The sequence below is a fragment of the Crinia signifera genome, chromosome 2 (genome assembly GCF_055691185.1).
Source record: "Crinia signifera chromosome 2, ASM5569118v1, whole genome shotgun sequence".
In the NCBI taxonomy this organism is placed as follows: domain Eukaryota; kingdom Metazoa; phylum Chordata; class Amphibia; order Anura; family Myobatrachidae; genus Crinia; species Crinia signifera.
This window is the reverse complement of record NC_139218.1, coordinates 204203554-204224788: the sequence shown is the minus strand read 5'-3', so window position 1 is coordinate 204224788 and position 21235 is coordinate 204203554. Positions and strand designations below refer to the sequence as shown.

At 44.5% G+C, this 21235-nt stretch overlaps 1 protein-coding gene across 1 annotated transcript in view; it reads right to left on the bottom strand.

The window, feature by feature from the left end:
* Positions 1-642: 642 nt before the first annotated feature.
* The window catches only part of LOC146060405 (uncharacterized), a 109991-nt gene continuing 89398 nt past the window's right edge, over positions 643-21235 (bottom strand). Inside the window, exons 10-13 of the mRNA XM_083173572.1 lie at positions 16387-16531; positions 10671-10756; positions 9156-9257; positions 643-2698 (exon numbers count right to left, since the gene is read on the bottom strand). Coding sequence (XP_083029698.1) covers positions 2426-2698; positions 9156-9257; positions 10671-10756; positions 16387-16531 — 606 coding nt within the window. The 3' untranslated portion in view covers positions 643-2425. The remainder of the gene's footprint in view (positions 2699-9155; positions 9258-10670; positions 10757-16386; positions 16532-21235) is intronic.

The window sequence follows — 21235 nt, the reverse complement described above, 5'->3', positions numbered from 1 at the left end:
AGCCTCTTGAAGAAAACTACACTTCCCATGAGCCTCGAGTCCCCGGCTCCGCCTCCTCCAGTCGCTTCCACAGCACTGACTGCTGGGTACGAGAGTATTGGGAGGGAGTGGAATAGAGATGGGCAAAACGGCTCGTTAAGCTGAGCCGGGATCCGACGGATCTCTCAGTGAAAAGATAAGTATCTTTAAGACTTAGCTCACTTTTAAAAAAAAAGGGGGAATATACATGACTGAGTAAAAACACTGATCGATGGCTGGGTGCAGAATCGCCATCGATGGTGTCTGCACCGATGGCCATCCCTGGCAGCAGTAGCTAATCTTTCTATCACTTGTAGTCACAGCACTGTACTCAGTCTACAGAGGTAGTACATCTCAGCTGCCACAAGTGGCAGCACTGAGATCAGGAAAATGCATTGTAAACTGAAACGGGTCACCTTTTTGGGATCGGTGGCTCATTCGTTCTTGGGTGGGATCCGTTCAAAAGATCCGGTTCGTTCGCGAACGGCCCATCTCTATTTAGAAACCATGAAGGAGTATCGCACCTAAAATCCATGTGTTTGTTTCCATTTTATCCTTGAAGCTTTTGCAGAAATATCTTAAATGACATGTGGAAGGCAGTACAATGCACACACTCTCTGTAATATTTTAATAGTTTGTATCATTTTAAGCAAATATGTTGTTTATACATTTTTAATTAGTTTCTGAACAAATAAATATTGCATTTCTACTAATGGAATTTATTTATTTATGTTTGGAATTAACACAACACAACAAGCACTATTCTCACATCAATATAACGCTTGTTCCTCCAGCCTCATTAGAAACATAAGGGGCATACACACGAGATGTGTGCTAAGCAATTTTGCTAAGCTATTTCGGGTAGGCGATTTTCTGGTGTCCAGATCTCCCATGTCCCATGTCTACCCGTCCGCCCCGTCTCCGCCGAGCAGGGTATTGCCACCCTATAGAAGCCTATGGGCTTCAACCGCCGCCCGCCGTGACCCCCCTTCCTGTCCTCCATCGATCTCCTCCTCCCCCAGCAGATGTCACAGCCGGGCGGACATCCGGCTGCAGGGGGGAGGAGGAGACGCTGGGGACACTGACAGCCGCCAGGATGTGACGGAGACCCCCGCACACCACATTACAGGTATCGCAGGGGTCTCTGTCAGCGCACCCCAATGCTAGCCGCATATGTTAGTACATCGCGACGGGCGGCTATGTATATTAATACATCCCGCCCATGGAGAGCACATACACATGCACAGATTTGTGCTAAGCAATTCAGTGAATTAATCAATCATCACCTAATGTTTTGCTTGTCACATCATTAGAGACAACTCATTTTCTAAAAATACTACACTACCAGTGCCCTCTTAGTGTGTGTGTGTGTGTGTGTGTGTGTGTGTGTGTGTGTGTGTGTGTATGATACATATATATTTGTGAATCGCTTCATGGCTATAATATTTCTTTTTTTCTGTCATTTTAACATTCCAAATCAGGCTGCAGCCTGGGACGCTGGGCCAGACATTTTGATAATGGTGGGCGTTGCCCCCCCAACACCCACCATTATCAAAGTAGTATGTGCCCACTGCGCATGCGCAGAAGTGTTAAAACTGCCTCTTCACGATTTTCACATTTCTGCAGCCGATCTTAAATCAGGTCCTTTGACTGCTGATTTACAGAGGTAGATTTTCAATATAGGTAAGTTGAATGAAACAGCAACATTATATAGATCTTTTTATTTTTTTTGTCTTTAAGCCAGGTGTTAAAATAAAAATAGTTCTTTGTAAACATGGAGGAAATGATTTTCTAAATATCATTTTGAATTTAAAGGTGCTTTTAATCTGTTACGTGAGCAAGAAAGTTTGATAGACAGTTGATTACCTCCATACATGTAGTGTTCTATGCTTTCTAGCTAGCTAGACTACTATAAATAGAAAAATATATATTGGATAAAGAGTGTATTTTGTATGAGATATTATGAATTTTCAAAGGTACTAGTAATATGCAAGCCAGTCTATATAATATTTACCTTTAGATATTGTAACAGAGTGAAAACAGTTACTGATTACCAATGTTACAAGAAAACTTATATGAAAAACACCCAGCTGGTGTTTAAATTGTACTATTATCTCTGATTGGCTGCTATAACCACCAATGAAAATAGTTATACAATAAAGTGAGAGCTCTAAACCAGCTTTTGAGGATGGAAACAATCATGTAAGCATTAGTTTAACATATCTGCATCATATTTTCTTATTAAATGGCTTTAGGGGTCATATTTTCTGTATATAAGATTTGCTTTTGCCCTCAGTGACATTATACAGTATGATGTTCACTTTAGGTATTATGTATTGGGCATGATTTTCCTGTGTTTTCAGCTGTAAGCCTGACCCGTTTAAAAAAATATTATAAAACATAAAACTTATGCACGGGAAGAGGAGATGTAACGAGAGATGAATATAACAAAGAAGGCACAAGTGAATATCTTCAGGACAGATCCCCTGCGGACTACAGAAGCGGTGTTGAAGTGCACCTGCCCATCTAGTTTCATGCAGCATCCTGCACTTGTGGCATTACAACATTCCTGGAAACAGTTGGCATTGGTGACGGCGGCACAGGATTTGGTGCTGGTGGAACAGGTGTTACTGCAGCCAGCTTCATAAGATACAGAAGCAGTGCCAATTACCATTTGCAACTGCATGAGAGAGAAAAAGAAAAAAGATACTTACATTATTATGTTACTGAATCAGAGGTATAGTATCCCAGCAAGACATTTACACATTTATAGCATGACCATCCCTGATTATCAAGAAGAGTCCACTATTTTAGAGTTTATCCATCATGCCAACATAGAACCATCATTTTGACATGAAAATATCATTACATTTTTGAAGGCGACAGTGATATAACAAGTTTCCAGCTTAAAGAGTGTTGAAGTGGACAGGTGGAGAAGTTGCCCACATCATCCAATCAACTTCTAGATATCATTTCTAAAGTACGTCATATAAAATTGAAAATAGAAGCTTCTCCGCTTCTCCATACTTTAGAAGACGTGAGAGATCTCCACATAACCTACTAGCATGTACAATGTTTACCTTATTAATTCACTTTTAAAAAGTTCTGTAAAAAGCACTTGCCTGTGTTTTTCCTGACACCAAATGTGCCAGCCAGCACCTGTATTTTATATTGTCAGATAGAGCTGCTTAACATTGAATTGTATCTCTCTATAGCTGTGTACTCACTGGGGCGATATATTGCTCAGTGTCTCCTTTTCATCAGCGACCAGAGATGGTCGTTGATGAAAGGGAACCTCTGCTGGGGGAGCCGCAGAAGGAATCAGCTGGTCGCAGGAGCAAGTTCCTTTGTGTGGTATGTATGTATATATATATATATATATATATATATATATATATATTCCCCTGCAGTTATCCATTGACCAAGTTGATACTGCCTTTACTCTGCGTTTTGACAGTGTAATATTCTCCCATGCAGTTTGCGGCCAGTAATGACAAGTGCAAGGGGGCCCCCCTGTCTAAAGCGCCACGGGGCCCCCGAAGGCTTAATCTGGCACTGCATCTGATGTATCATGTATCACATTTTCTATACAATACACCCCTCCCATATGGCATGTACAGCTGTGTTTATAATTCCGTATGCATTTTAATGAAATCCAGGACAGCTCGACCGAATAGAGCTGTCCCCTGTGATAAGTGTGTACTGTTTGATTTCTGACGCAAGTTGTTGGCATTGCCTATTGGGAACAAGTTTTGTTTCCGTGGCTTGTAACATATGGGATTGCAGCAAAATAAGAGTTTCTGGAAGGTTGACCAAATTTTAATGCTTAGCCCTTTGAGTGCCAAGGTTGCTGTGAGAGATCCTCAAAATATCCGCTTAAAATGGCAGCATCGTTGTATCACCAGTTTGTTGTATCACTGTTTCCAATTGTAAAATGCAATGGAATTTGCTGTGCTATATTGGACATTAAGAAAATAGACATATCTTTTAAGACTAGATGCCCATACACACTAGAAGATTATCTTTCCAATCTGGCTGGTTGGAAGGAAAATATGGAAATTTTTGTGCACAAATGACAATCAAACATTTGCACCAAAAGGTTTGAAAATGGACAAAAGCCCTCGTCTGCATTAATAGATTTAACCAATTTTTGTCTATTTTCCATGTTTAGGAGCAAAATGGTCAATTGCCATTTGCTCCCCAAAATTTCCAGATTTTCATTCCAACCAGCCAGATTGGAAAGATAATCTTCTAGTGTGTATATGTGCCAGATGGCCATACATCAGTGATGGATTGGGGCAATATGACAATTTTGTGATGATTGCCCTAAACATTGTTGATGTATGGTCTTCCCCAATTGACAATTCTGATCAAAAAAGTGATCGCAACTGCCACTGCAGATTGACCAACATGTTGAACAATCTGCAATGGATTGGATTTGCAATTGCTAATGTATGGTGGTGAACAGTGTTTGTGTAACCGTTTTGACAACCATACAATTCTTACACTGCTGACAATCACCGCTGTTAAGGGCCCCACATACAGCACGATATTCAGGCATTTTCTGAGCGATTCTAACAAATCGCTCTGAAAATGCCTGAAAATGCATGTAAATCGCTGTGTATATAGCCCACACAGCGATTTACATGCGCGCACCCGCCGTTCTGAATCTGTCATAGATTCAGAACGGACGGGCTGTACAATTCGGAGCAGTTGCTCAGAAAGCTCCTGCTCATCTCCCGCATGTGTGGCTGCGGGCAGATGAGCAGGGCGAGTGACTGCAGACGCCGCAGAACCCGCTGCCACCCCCGCCGCCGCCACCCCTGACCCCCCTCCCCCACCAGCAGTAGCACCCATCGCCACCCCCACCTCACCTCTCCTCTCGGCGGCAGCGGGGCGGCAGCCCGGCGGCATCGGGACGGAAATGTAAAAAAAAAATAAAAAATAAACAATTTCAAAATGGCCGCGGCCAGCCAATCACGGCTCACCGCGTCAATGCCCCGCCCCCTAGAGCTGGCTATATTAGCCAGCTCGAGACAGGGTAGGGGCAGTCAGTTCGACGGCGGAGGAGAAGAGAAGAGCTCCCGAAGTCCTGGGAGGCGCGGCCAATGCAAAAGAGCTTAAAAGGCCGCCGCCCCCAGGTGAAGAACACAGATGAAGAGGCAGAAGCCCTGGGAGGCGGCGGCCATGCAAAAGAGCTTAGGGGGCTGCTGCCCCCAGGTGAAGACACCGCAGAAGCCCTGGGGGGGGGGGGGGGCCAGGAGCCCCCCTGGGTGAAGACCAGATGCAGTTAATAAAATACTAAAACATCTGTGTTTGTGTTTTATTTTAATATTTCCTTTACAGGGAGGCTATAGTTACCGACTGGCCTTTAATGCCCCACATGCTGGTACCTGTGGTTCTCCCAAGTGCCAGCATGTGGGGCAGGCTTGCTAGGACCTGTAGTCCTACTGTAAAAGACAATATTACTGTTAAACAAGCTATCAACCCTGCACCCACCGCCCAGGGGTGCAGGGGATAGCCCCGGGCTGCAGCCCAGGCCTGGGGTGCCCTGGAGAGGGGGGACCCCCTTATTTGGGGGGTCCCCACCTCCCCAAAAACTCCCGGCCTGGGCTGACTAGTTAGGGTGGGTAATGCTTTGGCCACGGGACACCATCAAGCGTGTCCCCTGGCTATGGCATTACACCCCCTGCTAGTGGAGCCTGGTGCTGGTCTCCAAAATATGGGGGACCCCTATTCATTTTGTCCCCCGTATTTTGGAAACCAGGGCCAGCTCAAGAGCCTGGTGCTGGTCCCCAAGATCCGGGGGACCCCACGCACTTTGTCCTCTGGATTTTGGGAACCAGGACCACTCAAAAAGCCCAGGGCTGGTCAAAATTATTGTCTGTATGACAGGACGAGACGCTGGACCCCAGACTTGGTAAGTATTTTTTTTATGTCCGTTCCCACTGTACCACCAACGTTTAAAAGTTGACATATGGGGGGGGGGGGTCGGTTCTGGGGGAACCACTAGCCACCATGATTACATTTTTTTTTGGGGGGGGGGGGGGGGGTCCACTAGCCACCACCAATGATTAACTTTTTTTGGGGGGGGGGGGGCAATATTAGGGGGAGGTGAAAGAATACTTATTAAAGAAGACATTAGTTATGTGCTAGATGTGTTCAGTAATAATAACATTTTTGTGATGAAGTGCAGTGTTTTACTTCACTTTCTGTGACAGATTTGAAATCTCCCGTGCTGAATCTCCCATTATGAATCTCTGACACAAATCTCTCTGTATGTGGCTCATTGTCTGAAATGAGCCACAAGAGTGAAATCTCTTGTGCTGAATCTCCTGTTATGTATCTCTGGCACACATCTCTGCGTATGTAGGGCCCTTTACACTAATATCTCCCAACATGACCCTTTCCAGGGGGGACACAATGCTCTGCACTTACCTCTTAATGTATAATGTGTTTTGAACAGCTTAATCAAACATTAAGATAGAAGTCCAAGAGCAGAGCATTGTGTCCCTCCTGGAGAGGGTCATGTTGGAAGGTATCTACACTACATATATTAACCAGTGATTTGCAGATTTTTTGATCTTCACATTGGATCTTTAGATCTGAAAATGCCCATACACCACCTCATTATCATCTCTATCATAGTTATCAGCAGTGGAAGAATTGAATGATTGTCAAAACCATTGCACAAAATACCGATTGCCACCATGGATTAGCAATTGCAAATCCAATTCATAGAAGATTGACCAAAGCTGGCCATACAGTACATGAGCAATTCTAAATCCATGATTTGAAAATTTTGTAAATTATTCCACGATTGCACAATTCCCCACTCTTATGGGGCCCATACATCTACATATCGATTGTCAGATTGGGCTGGTTGGAACAAAAACCTGGTAATATCTGAATGACAGTTTTTGACAGTTTTTCAGCATTTCAAAGCAAATGGTCAATTGTAATTTGCTCTCATCCAGTGGTGGAAGTGGAAATTTTGAAATGGGGGTATGGAAAAGCTAAGAATGTTGTTCAACACGCACACGCTCCAGAAAAAGGGGTGTGGCCATGTAAAAGGGGCGTGGTCACACAAAGCTAGAGGAGTGGCTTCATCACAATAGGGGTGTGGCCATGAATGCCACATACCATAATACCTGATGCACATGACGCCACACACCATAATGCCCATTACACATGATGCCACACACCGTAATGCCCATTACACATGACGCTATACACCGTGATGCCCATTACACATGACGCAACACACCGTGAATACGGAATACCCACTATACATGACACCACACACCGTATTGCCCATTACATATTATAACACACACTGTAATGCCCATTGCACATGACGCAACACACCGTAATTCCCATTACACATTATTCCACACAACGGAATGCCCATTACACATGACGCAACACACCATAATGCCCATTACATATTATACCAAATGCAGTAATGCCCATTCCACATGCCATAATGCCTATTCCACATGATATATTGCCTGTTATACATTATACTGCAAGCTGTAATGCCCATTACATATTATGTCACGCACCGTAATGCCCATTACACGAGGCCACACACCATAATGCCCATTACAAATTGCACCACACACCATGATGCCCATTATAGTGTTCACTCTAGGAGTGACAGCGGGCAGGGTGCTGGGGGATGGACCGGGCTTGCCGAACTCACAGCTGGGGGTGGTCCTGGCCGCCGCCGTCATGAAAAGGGCATGCCCGGGCCGCCGCCGTCATGAAAAGGGCGTGCCCGGGCCGCTGCCGTCATCAAAGGGGCGTGCCCGGGCTGCCGCCGTCATCAAAGGGGCGTGCCCGGGCCGCCGCCGTCATCAAAGGGGGCAGGCCCAGCCACCACCGTCATCAAAGGGGGTGGGCCCTGCCCCTCCGAAGCCACTGTGCTGCCGGGGAAGCGCCGGGCATCGCCGTCTGCGGTAACGCTGGTCTTCCCCGTGAGGCTGTTTTAGCAGGGCGCTGTGAGAGGAGCAGGGCACATATTGCCCTTCAAAAATCGGGCAGGGCGCAGCGCCCCGCTAAAACAGCCTAGCGAGAACACTACATTACACATTGTACCACACACCGTGAATCCCATTACACATTGTGCCACACACCGTGATGACCATTACATATTATGCCACATAAGTACTGCTTACCAACATGTTGATGCCCGGGGATTTCATGCTCGATGCCAGGTGGCTTCATGCTCATTGTCAAGGGTAGATTACATGTTTTTTTTTTGTTGTCAAGGGGGCGTGGGGGTGCACCCCCACACCACCCCCAATCTGGTATGCATAGCGCATTAGGCTGGCTGAACGCACCCTTTCACCTTTTGGTGTGCAACCAGCACTGCATCTTGGCTCCTCTCTCCTCTGTCTGCTCAAAGCCATTGTCTGCTTAGCCAGTGATTCCAGGCCAGAGTTCGGGAGGGGGGTGGGAGAGTGTGGCTCCAGCTTACACCTGTGAGCCATAGACTGCGGACAACTGATGGAGAGGGGAGAGGAGAACTACGGAAGGTGGGTGGCGGACAATGGAGGGTGGGATGTCCCGGAGGGTGGTGTGTAGTGAGCGGGTGATAGCGGGAGGCTGTCCGCAGTGCATGCAGCACAGTGCGTACAGTGACATCCCTACACTGTCAGTGGCCGCTGCCGCCGGGATTTCTGCTCCCACATTCACCACCGCAGCCGGGTCTCCTCTCCAGCTCGCCACTGCCGCCGCCGGGATGCCTGCTCCCCATCTGGCTGCTGCAGCCATCACCGCAGAAAAAGTAAAGTGCCGGTATGCCATACCGTTGTATACCGGCCCACTTTGAGCACTGGTCCAGGAGTGATATTGACTGGATGGGGATCAGTGTAGGGTGAGGTCCACTGGTGCAGAGATGAGAGCTGGGCTCTCTGCACAGCCAGGAAGAGGTCAAGCAGTGCAGGGTTTAGAGGGGGAGTCTGGTAGAGAGAAGGGGTTAAGCAGAGAGATCTGAAAATACCCATACTGTATATCACCAAATTGGTGTAGAAAATAAATTTCTAAATATTCAAATCATGGATTGCAGATTGCTGATATTTTTGCTGATACAATTGCAATTGCATGTCCAAAAAAAAAAAAAAATTGATTACCTCACAGTGGTTTATTCCAACTTGACAATTCTTCACCATAGCACCTGCATTTTGCTTATAGCAGTCTGTTCCTGAGCATTTAAATGATCTGCATTTCTTATCCTGATAATAATAATAATAATGATAATAATAATAATTATAAAAAATTCTGTTACATAATTGAATTCACAGGTAAACAGATAATGTTAATATAACAGCATTTTATTTACTTTATTAAAATAGAAATTGAGATACCTTTTAAGCATGAGTCTGCTTTCTTAAATGTCCATCTATAAAATCTCCCTGAAGATTACTAAAAATATGGCAGCCAAAATGCTTATACCTTTCATCATGACATGTAATGGCAGAGGAGAAGAGTAAGGAGAGGATGTCACAATGCACAGAGAAAACATACTGGACTGTCTGCTTAACTCTGTAACTCTGCTTACTATATTATGCCAAGATTGTGGCTCCAATCGATGTCCCAGCATCGTTCCTTACTCCATCAATGTCCCAGCATCGTTCCTTACTCCATCAATGTCCCAGCATCGTTCCTGACTATTCCAGTTTCCATAGGTGTTCCATAATCAATTCTTGACACCATTGTTTTCCATCATCGGTCCAGCATAATTGGTGTCTCACCATCGATCCAGCATTATAGCTGCTCCCACATCGATTCGGCACTATCAGTGTTCCAACATTGACTCATTATCAAAGGTGTTCCACCATCAACTCAGCATCATTGATGTTCCACCCTCAATGCAGCAGCATCTGTGTTCCACCATCGATTCACCATCATCTATGTTCCACCATTGATCGAGTACCATCGGTGTCTCATCAGCTTCCCAGCTACCCTTGGTACTCTGCCATTGATCCTACACCATCGGTTCTATTGCACCACCAGTATCACCACCTTCTGGTCAGTACCGGCTCATCACCTCTATACAGTTGTTAGCTGTTCCTGTCAGCATCTATGGACTTCTGCATTCCAACCTGCATCCTCTGCGATTGCCTCCATATTGATGCCTAATTTTGCCAACAGAATTTATCTGACTTCAGCTTGGCTTTCAACACAATCATCCCCAACATCCTCCACTCCAAACTAATCTGCCTAGGAGTCCCTGAAGCTATGTGTTCTTGGATTGTAGACTTTCTGACTGATAGAAAACAAGTTGTGAAAGCGGGGAAATTCACCTCCCAAGTGCGGTCCATCAGCACAGGAGCCCCCCAGGGCTGTGTACTCTCACCCCTGCTGTTCTCCCTGTACACCAACGACTGCACCTCAGAGGCACAATCAGTAACGATAATCAAATTTGCCAATGACACTACCGTCTACAGACAAGAAGTGGATACAATTTTTTCCCATTATTTTTATGTTTCACTAATTGATCTGCGATTGTGGAGAATTTGCAACCAAATACTAAACCACAGTGATTTGTTTCATAAGTTTCATTCAGTTTACTTTTCGTTAATAATTGCTCTGGATCAATCACATAAAGGAGTTGTCACAATTTATACTTTTTGCTTTATACTCACGCTGTATGCAATTGTTGTTGTAGATGTAGTAGTGGCAGGGGTTGTAGTTGTAGAAGGAGCAGCTGTACCCATTGCTGTTGTGTTACCTATAATGATTAAACATAAGACGTATGTAAGATCAAACTGTGATGGACACAAAAAGGGAATATAATAGTACAAGTCTCTGAAAGTGACACATTTTTAGCCATGATTTTGCCTTTAAAAGTATAGCTGCTTGATGGCCAAGAAAATTAAACTTAGTCATATACAGTATGAGCACATTAGTCATATATATATTTTTATGATAGTAAATTGCTTTACCAGCAAAAACTTTGTTTTATGTGAGAAATTCATAAGAACACTATGATTACCAAAAACTAAGTAGGCATCAGGCTAGGGACCCCAATCACCAAGGGGCATCTACCACTAATAATTAGGAGCACACTATTGGTAGCAGCGTACTCAGGGACCCCCACCTCCCAGGGCCAGCCTAAACCATGCAAGGATCCAGATGATAAGTCAACAGTCAATAGGTTGAAACCATATGGTCGACATGCGCATAGTAGACCAGGTCAAAATGTTACCACAAGCAAAAGGTCAATTTGGTTATGGTCGACATGTGAAAAGGTAAACTTTTTTATACTTTACAATCCAAGTGGATTCTGATTGGGAATGGTATAGTGGGCCATGCATATTGGTAGGGTGAAGCACCTGGTCAAAAGTATGACTACAAGTCACAGCACTACCTTGACATTCAACTCACTGCCCCGAACCAGCCTGGACGGACCAGAATTTGCCTTAAGCTTACCAGCAGTGAATTTCTCCACCACGCCTATCAATTGGATTACAAAGGGACTTTGCACTCTCTCTTTGTCATCAAAGATGAACTATCAACTACCTTCTAAGGACTTTGATCCCTCATTCCAAATAGGCGGATGGTAATTATACCCTCTTGAGATGGCCCATATGTTTTCCAGGTTCTACTAGGAACGGACAGTGAAGATAGCGCTACAGCTATATTTTAGCAATTAATATTTTTGTTTTATTGTATTTATTTTCATGTTTTGTTATTAACCCATGACCAAATGGTTTATGTAATTGATTGTGATTCATTTTATAAGAATATTTTTAATATATATGTGAAGTCACTCCAACGGTTTCTTATAGTTCTTATAAGCGCTGCTTCCTTTTTTTCATGAGGGTACATGCTACACAAATTGGGAGGCCAGGTGCTTTGGTTTCAATATCTACACCAAAAAAGCATGAAAACACATGTCAACCTTTCACGTGTTCAAAATACCAGATTCGAGATTGAAAAATGCTCACTCCCAGGATTCCCGGGATACCCCCAAAACTGGCCGCCCCACAGTGTTACTTACATGCGGTTGTCCGGTGGTGGCAGGAAACAGAAGGGCCTGAGCAATGTAGTGGGTCAGAGGTGAGCGGTATGGCGGGTGGGAGTGGTGCAGCGTGCGAGCTGCACAGAGTGACCTCTGATATCATGTCATGTTGAGCACAGCCTGAGTCAGATGGGATCAGGACCAGCCAGGCAGCATTTGAGCGGGTGCGCATGCACAGGCTAATACCAGCATCCCTGTGATTTTAGGGCCAAATCCCAGGATCCCACCGATCCTGTACTAGTGACCCTAACTGTAGTGAAATAGCTGTCTTAACGTGGGGAGAAAGGCTATGTGTATTATATATGTGTCTATTCCTTCAGTTATAAGAATGACAGTACATGGCTTTTTTTCAAGTAATTTTCATATGCAAGCTTTGCACACATGCCTCCCATTTCGCTGCAGCACACAGCCAAGGTCATGCACATCCCAGTATGAAAGGTACATGCATAAAAGCCCATGAAGAGTGTAATGCTGATGCAGCATGGAATAAAGCAACAACTAATTTTTTTCCTATATATATGTTGTAGTAGTAGTATGTTTATTTATAAGGCGCCACAAAGTGTCCACAGCGCCATACATAGAAACAAAAAGCAAATTACAAGGTAACGTACAGGGTGTGTTGATAAAATACAGCATAAATAGGGGTATAGCTGGAAGAACTAAAATCAGCATCAGTTCTGAAGTAGGTGTCGGTATTGTCGAGGAGACTAAAGATGAAGTAGAGGAAGGGAAGGGCAGGGCAGGCGCACTGTTGAGGTAAACAGGTAGGGTGAGTACGTGAGGAAGGAGGGCCCTACTCATAATAGTTAACAGACTAAAAGGAGGTGAGAGGACGAATGAAAAACAATAGGATAAGTAGGAACGGATGGAGGGGTGTGTATATATATATATATATATATATATATATTTATTCTGGAAACTGAGTCCCTCTCATGGCAGTCTCCTGCAACTCCCCCGTTGGCAGGGGGGGGGCACCGTAGGACCAAATAAGACAAATCGCATCATTGTAGCCCCGCCCACCACTGTGCAATGCCAGAAATACTGGCATTGCATGGCCACGATGTCTCAATTGTGCTGTCCGTGCCCCCAAATAGGACATTTATCCATAACTCTTCCCCTTTCCCATCCCATCGAAGGCCCCACCCCCGCCTCACAGAACTGGCTGCCGTCTCCGAGAGAGGGCAGCCAGAATGTAGGTAACCCTGACATGCATACATACATACATACATTCACACACACACAGGTAAAACATGGATTATCCGGCCCCTGATAGTTCAGCACCTCATTTAATCCGAACACATAAGGTGCCAGAGAATGTAGACTGCAGAGTTTAGGCTGTGAGTGAGCTTGGTTATGCTGCTGGAGTACAGTTACTTTAGGTTGCAGGAGGTTTAGGTGCTGGGGAGGCAGACTTATCAAGCTTCAAAAGTGATAAAATGGAAAGTGATAAACAACCAGACACTCAGCTCATATCTCTCATTTTTCAAACCCATCGTGACAGATAGGAGCTAATTGGCTGGTTGTTTATCACTCTGGAAGTTAAGGGGTTAAAGAAGAGCATGTCCCTATGTGATGCACAGTAAAGAAGAAATTAATAAAAAAATAACTTTTAATGATTTTATTTAAGAACTTAAAAACATACATATAACATATAACACTAATGGACAGGTTATGAAGGATATAAATATCCTGACATGGCAGGGGAAGAATGTTCTTTATAATTGTTTATCACTCTCCATTTTGTCACTTTTTGAAGCTTGATACATCTAGCCCTAAATCTATAGGTGGTCAGGTTTAGGATTAGGTGAAGGGGACAGGAGAGTAAACTGCCAGGATGCCACTATACGTACCACGGAAAGTCCGGCAAAATGGATAATCCGGCTCAATGTTAGAACCAAGGATTATCAATTGTGTATACAGACACACACACACACACACACACACTATATGCATGCATACATACATACATACATACATACATACAGTATAAGAAGAGATATTTTCTACATGTTTAATGCATAGGTATAAGTTTTCTGCAACAGCATTCTTGCTTTTCTCTATGTATACACATAGGCCCTTATTCAGATCAGATCGTAGTACAAATTTGTTCTCAAAATGGGCAAAATCATGTGGGGGCAGATGTAACATGTGCAGAGAGAGTTAGATTTGGGTGAGTTATTTTGTTTCTGTGCAGGGTAAATACTTGCTGCATTATTTTTACACTGCAATTTAGATATCAGTTTCAACACACCCCACCCACATTTAACCCCTCTCTGCACATGTTACCTGTGCCCCACCTGCAGTGCACATGGTTTTGCCCATTTTGAGAACAAATTTGTACTGCAATCAGATCTGAATAAGGGCCATACTACTGTGCTTGGAAGCAACCAATGTGCTTTTGTATTGAGGTGAAAATAGATAATTAATTCAATGCTAGCTGCAGGTGCGACTATTTATTATCGGGACAAGGTAGACATGGGTTTAGGTCTACATAGCGTTAGGTCGACATCACATGGGTTAGATCGGAAGGTTGACATGTTTTTTTTTAACTGTTTTTTGAGCCGTCATGTGCCGACAGGCGGTATTTCATGCCCTACCATCCACTAGGGCGTGATGGGAGAATAAAATAGTGTGCTGAGCACAGCGGTGCACCGTGCCCGAAGCATTGCGAATGAAGCGAGCGGCTGCGGTTGACTTTAAACTGTGTCCATGTCGACTGTGTCAACATTTGGGTCAAATAAACATTAAAAAAACCATGTTGACCTTCCGACCTAACCCATGTCGACCTAACGATATGTCGACATAAACCCATGTCGACCGTGTCCTATGTCGACCTAGACACCTGTCGACCTTCACCTATGTTGACCAAGACACCTGTCGACCCAATGGTGTTGACCTAATGACTGTCGACCTAAGTGTGGTCGATAAAATGATTCACACCCTTATTATCATACCCAAACATTGCAGATTTTCCTGATTTTCTCTATATTGTGCGATGTTGGTGTCCAAAAGTTGTCACTAACTGTATTGACTCCATAGATTTGCACTATAGATAGCTCTCAGTGTATCGGAAAAATATTTTAAAAAAATGGAAAAAACTTTGGCTGAATTTATTAACTCAACAAAAAAAGTAACAAAGGACCAGATTTACAAAGTGCCATCTACACTTAGGGCCTTATTCTGCTTGGTGCGTTCCGTTCCTTCTTCTTTCGAAGGGCGCTTTTTAGCCATCGTAGGCAACGCAATGCGCATGTGCAACGTAGTGTCTCCGCACTCGTTCTCGCCAAGAAATGTGCACCGAACTTCCTCGGGAAATATGGGCGTAACATGGGCGTCATGTGGGCGCACACAAGGGCGTGGTTTGTGTGGAAAACTGGGTGTAAATCTGGGCGTACACGTGGGAGTGCACGAACTGTGGTAGGCGTGCATTCGGACAGGACACCGACTGCAAGCGAACCAACACGGCAGAAATATTCGGAGTCCATAAACAAGTTTCAGTTTTCGGAGAGCACTGGTTCATGCGCTAGGCATTCGGATCGCCCAATTAGTATGCCCGCACCTTAAGCACTCGCAGCTGACCACAATACAATCCACTCCTCTACTCATTAGTGATTAATTACACTCTTTTCACAGGTTCAATTGGAACCACTAAGACAGGTAAAGGGGCAACAATAAAGTAATAAAACTTAACATGATGTAAGGGTTAATCTAAAGTGCAAGTAATGTGTTTCATTATCAATTAGGAATTAATTGATTACATTTAAAATGAATCTATGGGTGAGATCTAATGGGATGAGAGGTTGAGAAATTGAGAGATTTGGTAAGAAATCTCCAGTTTTTTTAAAGCGGCAATCATTTACACGGCAAAAACAGTCTGATTTTGCAGTGTAAATGATTGACGCTTTAATAAACCTGGAGATTTCTTCCCACATCTCTAACTTTCTCAATCTCTCATCCCATTAAATCTCACCCAAGGTGTTATGAGGTTGCCTAATTGGATGAGTGTATCATGTTGCAGAAGCATGAGTTCCGAATAGATTACTGAGGGTTGCGGAAATACACCAGCTAGGTGCGTACGGTCAGCTTCCCGTCCGTTCGGACGCTGTAAGACTTTGTGTTCCGACCGCACACAAATGTTTGGATGTAGTCCAAAGACACTCCCTCTTCTTATCCAGTCCGTCCGATGGGATGTGGACAACCTGTGGGCGTGTGTTCTTAGAATGTCCGCCGTGCGTGGCGTTCAGTCATTTCCGAAAGAAGACGGAACGGACCGCAATAACTAGAATAAGGTCCTTAGTGGCCATATTACACAAAAAGAGCTTGAGCTACTCTCTTACCACTACTATTGATGTCTAGATTCATGCATTCCGATTGGTTGCAGCAGTGTAGGGTACAATCATCTTTCATTGTTTCGGAGCACAAGTGATGCATGCAGTTATCATCACATTTTACTTCAAAGTAGGAACTGTTATGACGATACATCTGGAATGACATGAAAATAATATGTTAACGCTAATTGCCCGTTGGCAAAGAAGATGGTATAGCCAGCCCGGGGAACCTTTTTTAAGTGCAATCCCATGCCAGGAATGAGGATGGTTCACGAACTTAGATGGAGTGTATGGGACGGGATCAGATGAATGAGCAGGTGGTCAAACAGCTTACAAGTGGGATGTGGTTTCTTCTCCAATTGTAGGTCCTAGACACCTTGATAAGGCTGTGAGTTAGCACAGCAAAACGCATTGGTGATTCTAGTCCCATCCCATATGCTCCATCTAAGTTCGTCCTCATTTCTGGGATTGCATTTAAAAAAGGTTCCCTGGGCTGGCTATACCATCTTCTTTGCCAACGGGCCATCAACCAAGCATCCACAGGACATCTATACAATATAAAGACGGACTTCTTCTGAACAAATTTGGACGCAAGCTCAAGATCAGTGCAGGTCTCAAGCCCATAGTGGTGATTATATAACTCCAATTAGGTCCTATTCCATTTATTATATTATGCACTATATATGTATTTTAATGTGTTATTAAATTCATTTTTTTTAATCATTGTGCATACACTTCTATGATGTTTTTGTTTTAGCGCTGCTTTAATCTGTTGTTTTTTTGCTTTTCTAATAACTGGTGCCTACTTATGTCTTAATACTGTATAAATATATAATGTTTTATTTTCTACTTTGTACAGGTTGAGTATCCCTTATCCAAAATGCTCGGGAACCAGAAGAATTTTGGATTACGGATTATTCCGCATTTCAGAATATTTTTATATTTCAATGACGTATCTTGAGGTATCTTGCATTTATGTTGTATAAACACATTAAATACAAACATATATATTTTATTTGTGCATAAAACAAGGTTTCAAAACATGAAACAAAGTTTGGTACTTTTGTACTAGGACGGCGCCCATCGCATCGCAGTCCATATCGCATGCGATGCGATGCGAAATCGGCCAATGTTCTACAATGTCATACAATTTTAAAATTGTATGGCATTGTATATGGCATACAATGCCATACAATGCGATGGGATGCGATTTATAAATGGTGCTTACAATGCTTAAATGCACCCCCACGCCACCCCCCAAGTATAAACGTGAACCACATGGCCGGATTAACAATGGGCCTGATGGAGCTACAGCTTCAGGCCCACTGTACAAATAGGCCCATTTTGTAGCTGAGGACCAGGGCGTCGCTAGCCCCCCGGGAACCAGAGATACCGCCAGGCAAATCTGGAACGTTTTCCCCATATCATGGGACACCCCCACCTGGTTCCAACAGCTGCCAGTTCCCCCTCCAGCATCACAGAAGCTTAAGGTTGATCTCAGTCGAATCCAAATAGCTGAGCCTTCAATCTGATACCAGGCTGGTCCATATGGGTTAATTGGTTCTAGAGATATTGCGGGTAAACCAATTGTTTCATTTCTGAAATTTAATTTCATGGCTGTTCATGTTGTTTGAGGACAGATTTCCTCAAAGGGACTAGGCTGATGTAAAAGGGGCCAGTCCCTACATTTTCTGGTGTGAACGAGGTATTATTTCAAATAGCTGGGACCTGCAGTGCTCTGAATACAGCCCCCTGCTCTCTGCCCGGTTGTCATTTCTGCCCGGTGATGGCTGTCCCCCAGTTACCACGAGCATGTATTCCCTCTTGGCAATGAGCATGTAATCCCACATGGCAATGAGCATGGAACCCCTGGCAATGAGCATGTACAGATGGAGCCTGCTTAAACTTTACAGAGGCTGGTGATACATTCGCCAGCCCCGCCAGCCGCCGGCTCCCGCCACGACACTCGTACGCCCCATGGCAATGGAGCTTCCCCCGGGTCCCTGCCGGTCCCCCTTGCCGCTCCGACCCCCCCCCTAACCCTGCCTATCTCCCTTTGGCGCGCAATGCCCCGGTTTATGAAGCATATTGTGCATTATTGCTCAATCTGTTTGGTTTAGTGTGTATTTTGGCTCAATACATGTACCAAAATGTGAATTTTGCCTTAATCTGTGTGGCATAACGTGAATTTTGACTGAATCCGTGTGCCATAGTGTAAATTTTGACTCAGTCGGTGTGAATTTTGGCTCATTCCATGTGGCATAATGTGTAAGAGGCAAGTACAGTATAAGTGGGTTACTATTGTGTTGCATGATTTGTATAAGGGGTATATGGTGTGGTAAACTTAGGTAACTACATAAAAGGTGCTGAAATGTTGTCTACCAAGTTTCGGCTTTCAGTATTATTTTTATGACTGGAGTGCCATCTCACCCCGCAAGTATCTTAGGACATAGGCATTCTGCGGGTGCACCTTTGGAGGGCACCCACCAATATATCTCCCTGTCTTTTCCAGGCATACTGTATATAATTAGTTGAAAGTATTTACACAAATAGAGACACACCCATGAGCAGACCACCCAAACAGAACACTGGTCACGCCTCCCACATTATTAGGTGCTGGCCACAACCCCTATTATTGCGCATAATAGGCCCTTGATAATTTTCAGCTCCAGGCCCATTTAGACCTTAATCTGGCACTGCCCGCAGGAGCCACATTCTGTAATCTGCCGCAGCCCTCCTCATAGTACACAGCAGCGGGTCAGTCCTCTGCAGCCCGCTGCCCTCTCACAGTACACAGCCCTGGTTCAGTCGCCTGCTGCCCGCCGCCCCTCTCCCCCTCACAGTACACAGCCACGGTTCAGTCCCCTGGTGCCAGCTGCCCCCTCACAGTACACAGCCCCGGGTCAGTTCCCTGCTGCCCACCGCATTCCCCATGCATACAGGAATCAGCCTCCAGCTGCCCGCCACAGCCCCCTAAACACTCACAGCCTCAGGTCAGTTCCCTGCTGTCTGCCGCCCCCCTCACAGGACACAGCCGCAGGATACATAGATATAGACTCTAGAGGTGCTCCTTTAGCACCTTTAGCTCTGACAGGGTAGTGCAGTGCACCCAGTGCAATGTGCATTTTTTTCCCCCATGGCAGCAAGCATGAAGCCACTGGCAACCAGTATGACACCCATGAAAAGGATCATGTAACCCCTCTCTCCCAATCGCAAGGCGCATGAAACCCCAGGCAATGATTTAATATATAATAACGCCTGGCAACCAGCCATGTAACATCAAGCAAGAAACTCCTGGAAACAAGCATGTAGGTAAGCAGAAGTTATGTGGAATATTATGTAATAATCATTAAGTGTGGCATAATATGTAAAGGGCATTACAGTATGTGGCTTAATATGTAATAGGTATTACGGTAGGCCATATAATATGTAATGGGCATTACGGTGTGCTGTAATGGGCATTATGGTGTGTGGCATAACATGTAATGAGCATTATGGTGTGTAGCATAATATATAATGAGCATTATGGTGTGTAGCGTAATATGTAATGGGCATTATGGTGTGTAGAGTAATATGTAATGGGCATTATGGTGTGTGGTGAAATATGTAATGGGCATTACGGTGTTGTGTAGTATGTAATGGGCATTACGGTGTGCTGTAATGGGCATTATGGTGTGTGGCATAACATGTAATGAGCATTATGGTGTGTAGCATAATATGTAATGAGCATTATGGTGTGTAGCGTAATATGTAATGGGCATTATGGTGTGTAGAGTAATATGTAATGGGCATTATGGTGTGTAGAGTAATATGTAATGGGCATTATGGTGTGTGGTGAAATATGTAATGGGCATTACGGTGTTGTGTAGTATGTAATGGGCATTACGGTGTGCAGCATAATGGGAATTAAGGTGTGGTGTGAATCTTACTTGTACGGCATTATGTGACATAACGTCACACTGCGCTCGTGAAGATAGCAGAGGACCAGCTAACCTAATGCGGGGTACACACCAGGACAACCCGCACACGATGCACATTGTTAGTGGGTCGTCAGTTTTTCTTCTAATCCGCTCACGATGACGCAGGAGGCATGACACGCTCACGATGTGCACCGTGAGCGGGTCCGATCCGATGGCGATCTGCACCCGGGAGTATGGTCGTTACCAGATCCTACCTGCTGCAGGTAGGATCTGAATAACGACCAACCGTATTGGTCCACACCAGGACAGAAAAGGGCCCAATCACCACACAATCTACATCTAATCGGTCGGAATTGGATCTAGATTGATGGGATCGGACCCTTGTCGTCCTGGTGTGTACCCGGCATAAGGTGCAATGAGCAGTGTGAGACTGCAACGCTGACAAGAAGGTCAAGGGTGGAAGATACTTTTAGAACAGCAGTGAAAAATTGGCAGAAGGAACCCGGGGCTAGTTCTCTGAGCAGGCTGTAACAATAAGCTGATTTTGCGTGACAGTACAGGCTCTGCAAGGCTTTAACCAGTAGTGCAAGTAAGCGGTACGGCACAGGGACTGTCATTAGTGATAAACATAATAAAATAATACACATAATATACTTATGAAACATATTATGTGTCATAAGTATCTGCTTTATATTAATCTATTAATGTTGACACCATAATTTGTTGTTTTATTATTTCAGAGGCACCTAGTGCAGTGCCTCTGGCTGTTAATGTTAAGGTTCAAGAAACAAGGGGCGGGCCAAGCACCGGGCTGCAAAATCCCATTAAAAATCCCATATAGCGGTGCCTCAGTGACAGGGACATGCTTTCAAAGCACGCCCCTGTCAGAGAGGCAGCTGCGGTTGGTCAGCGCAGCAGAAGCAACTCAGTTGCACTAG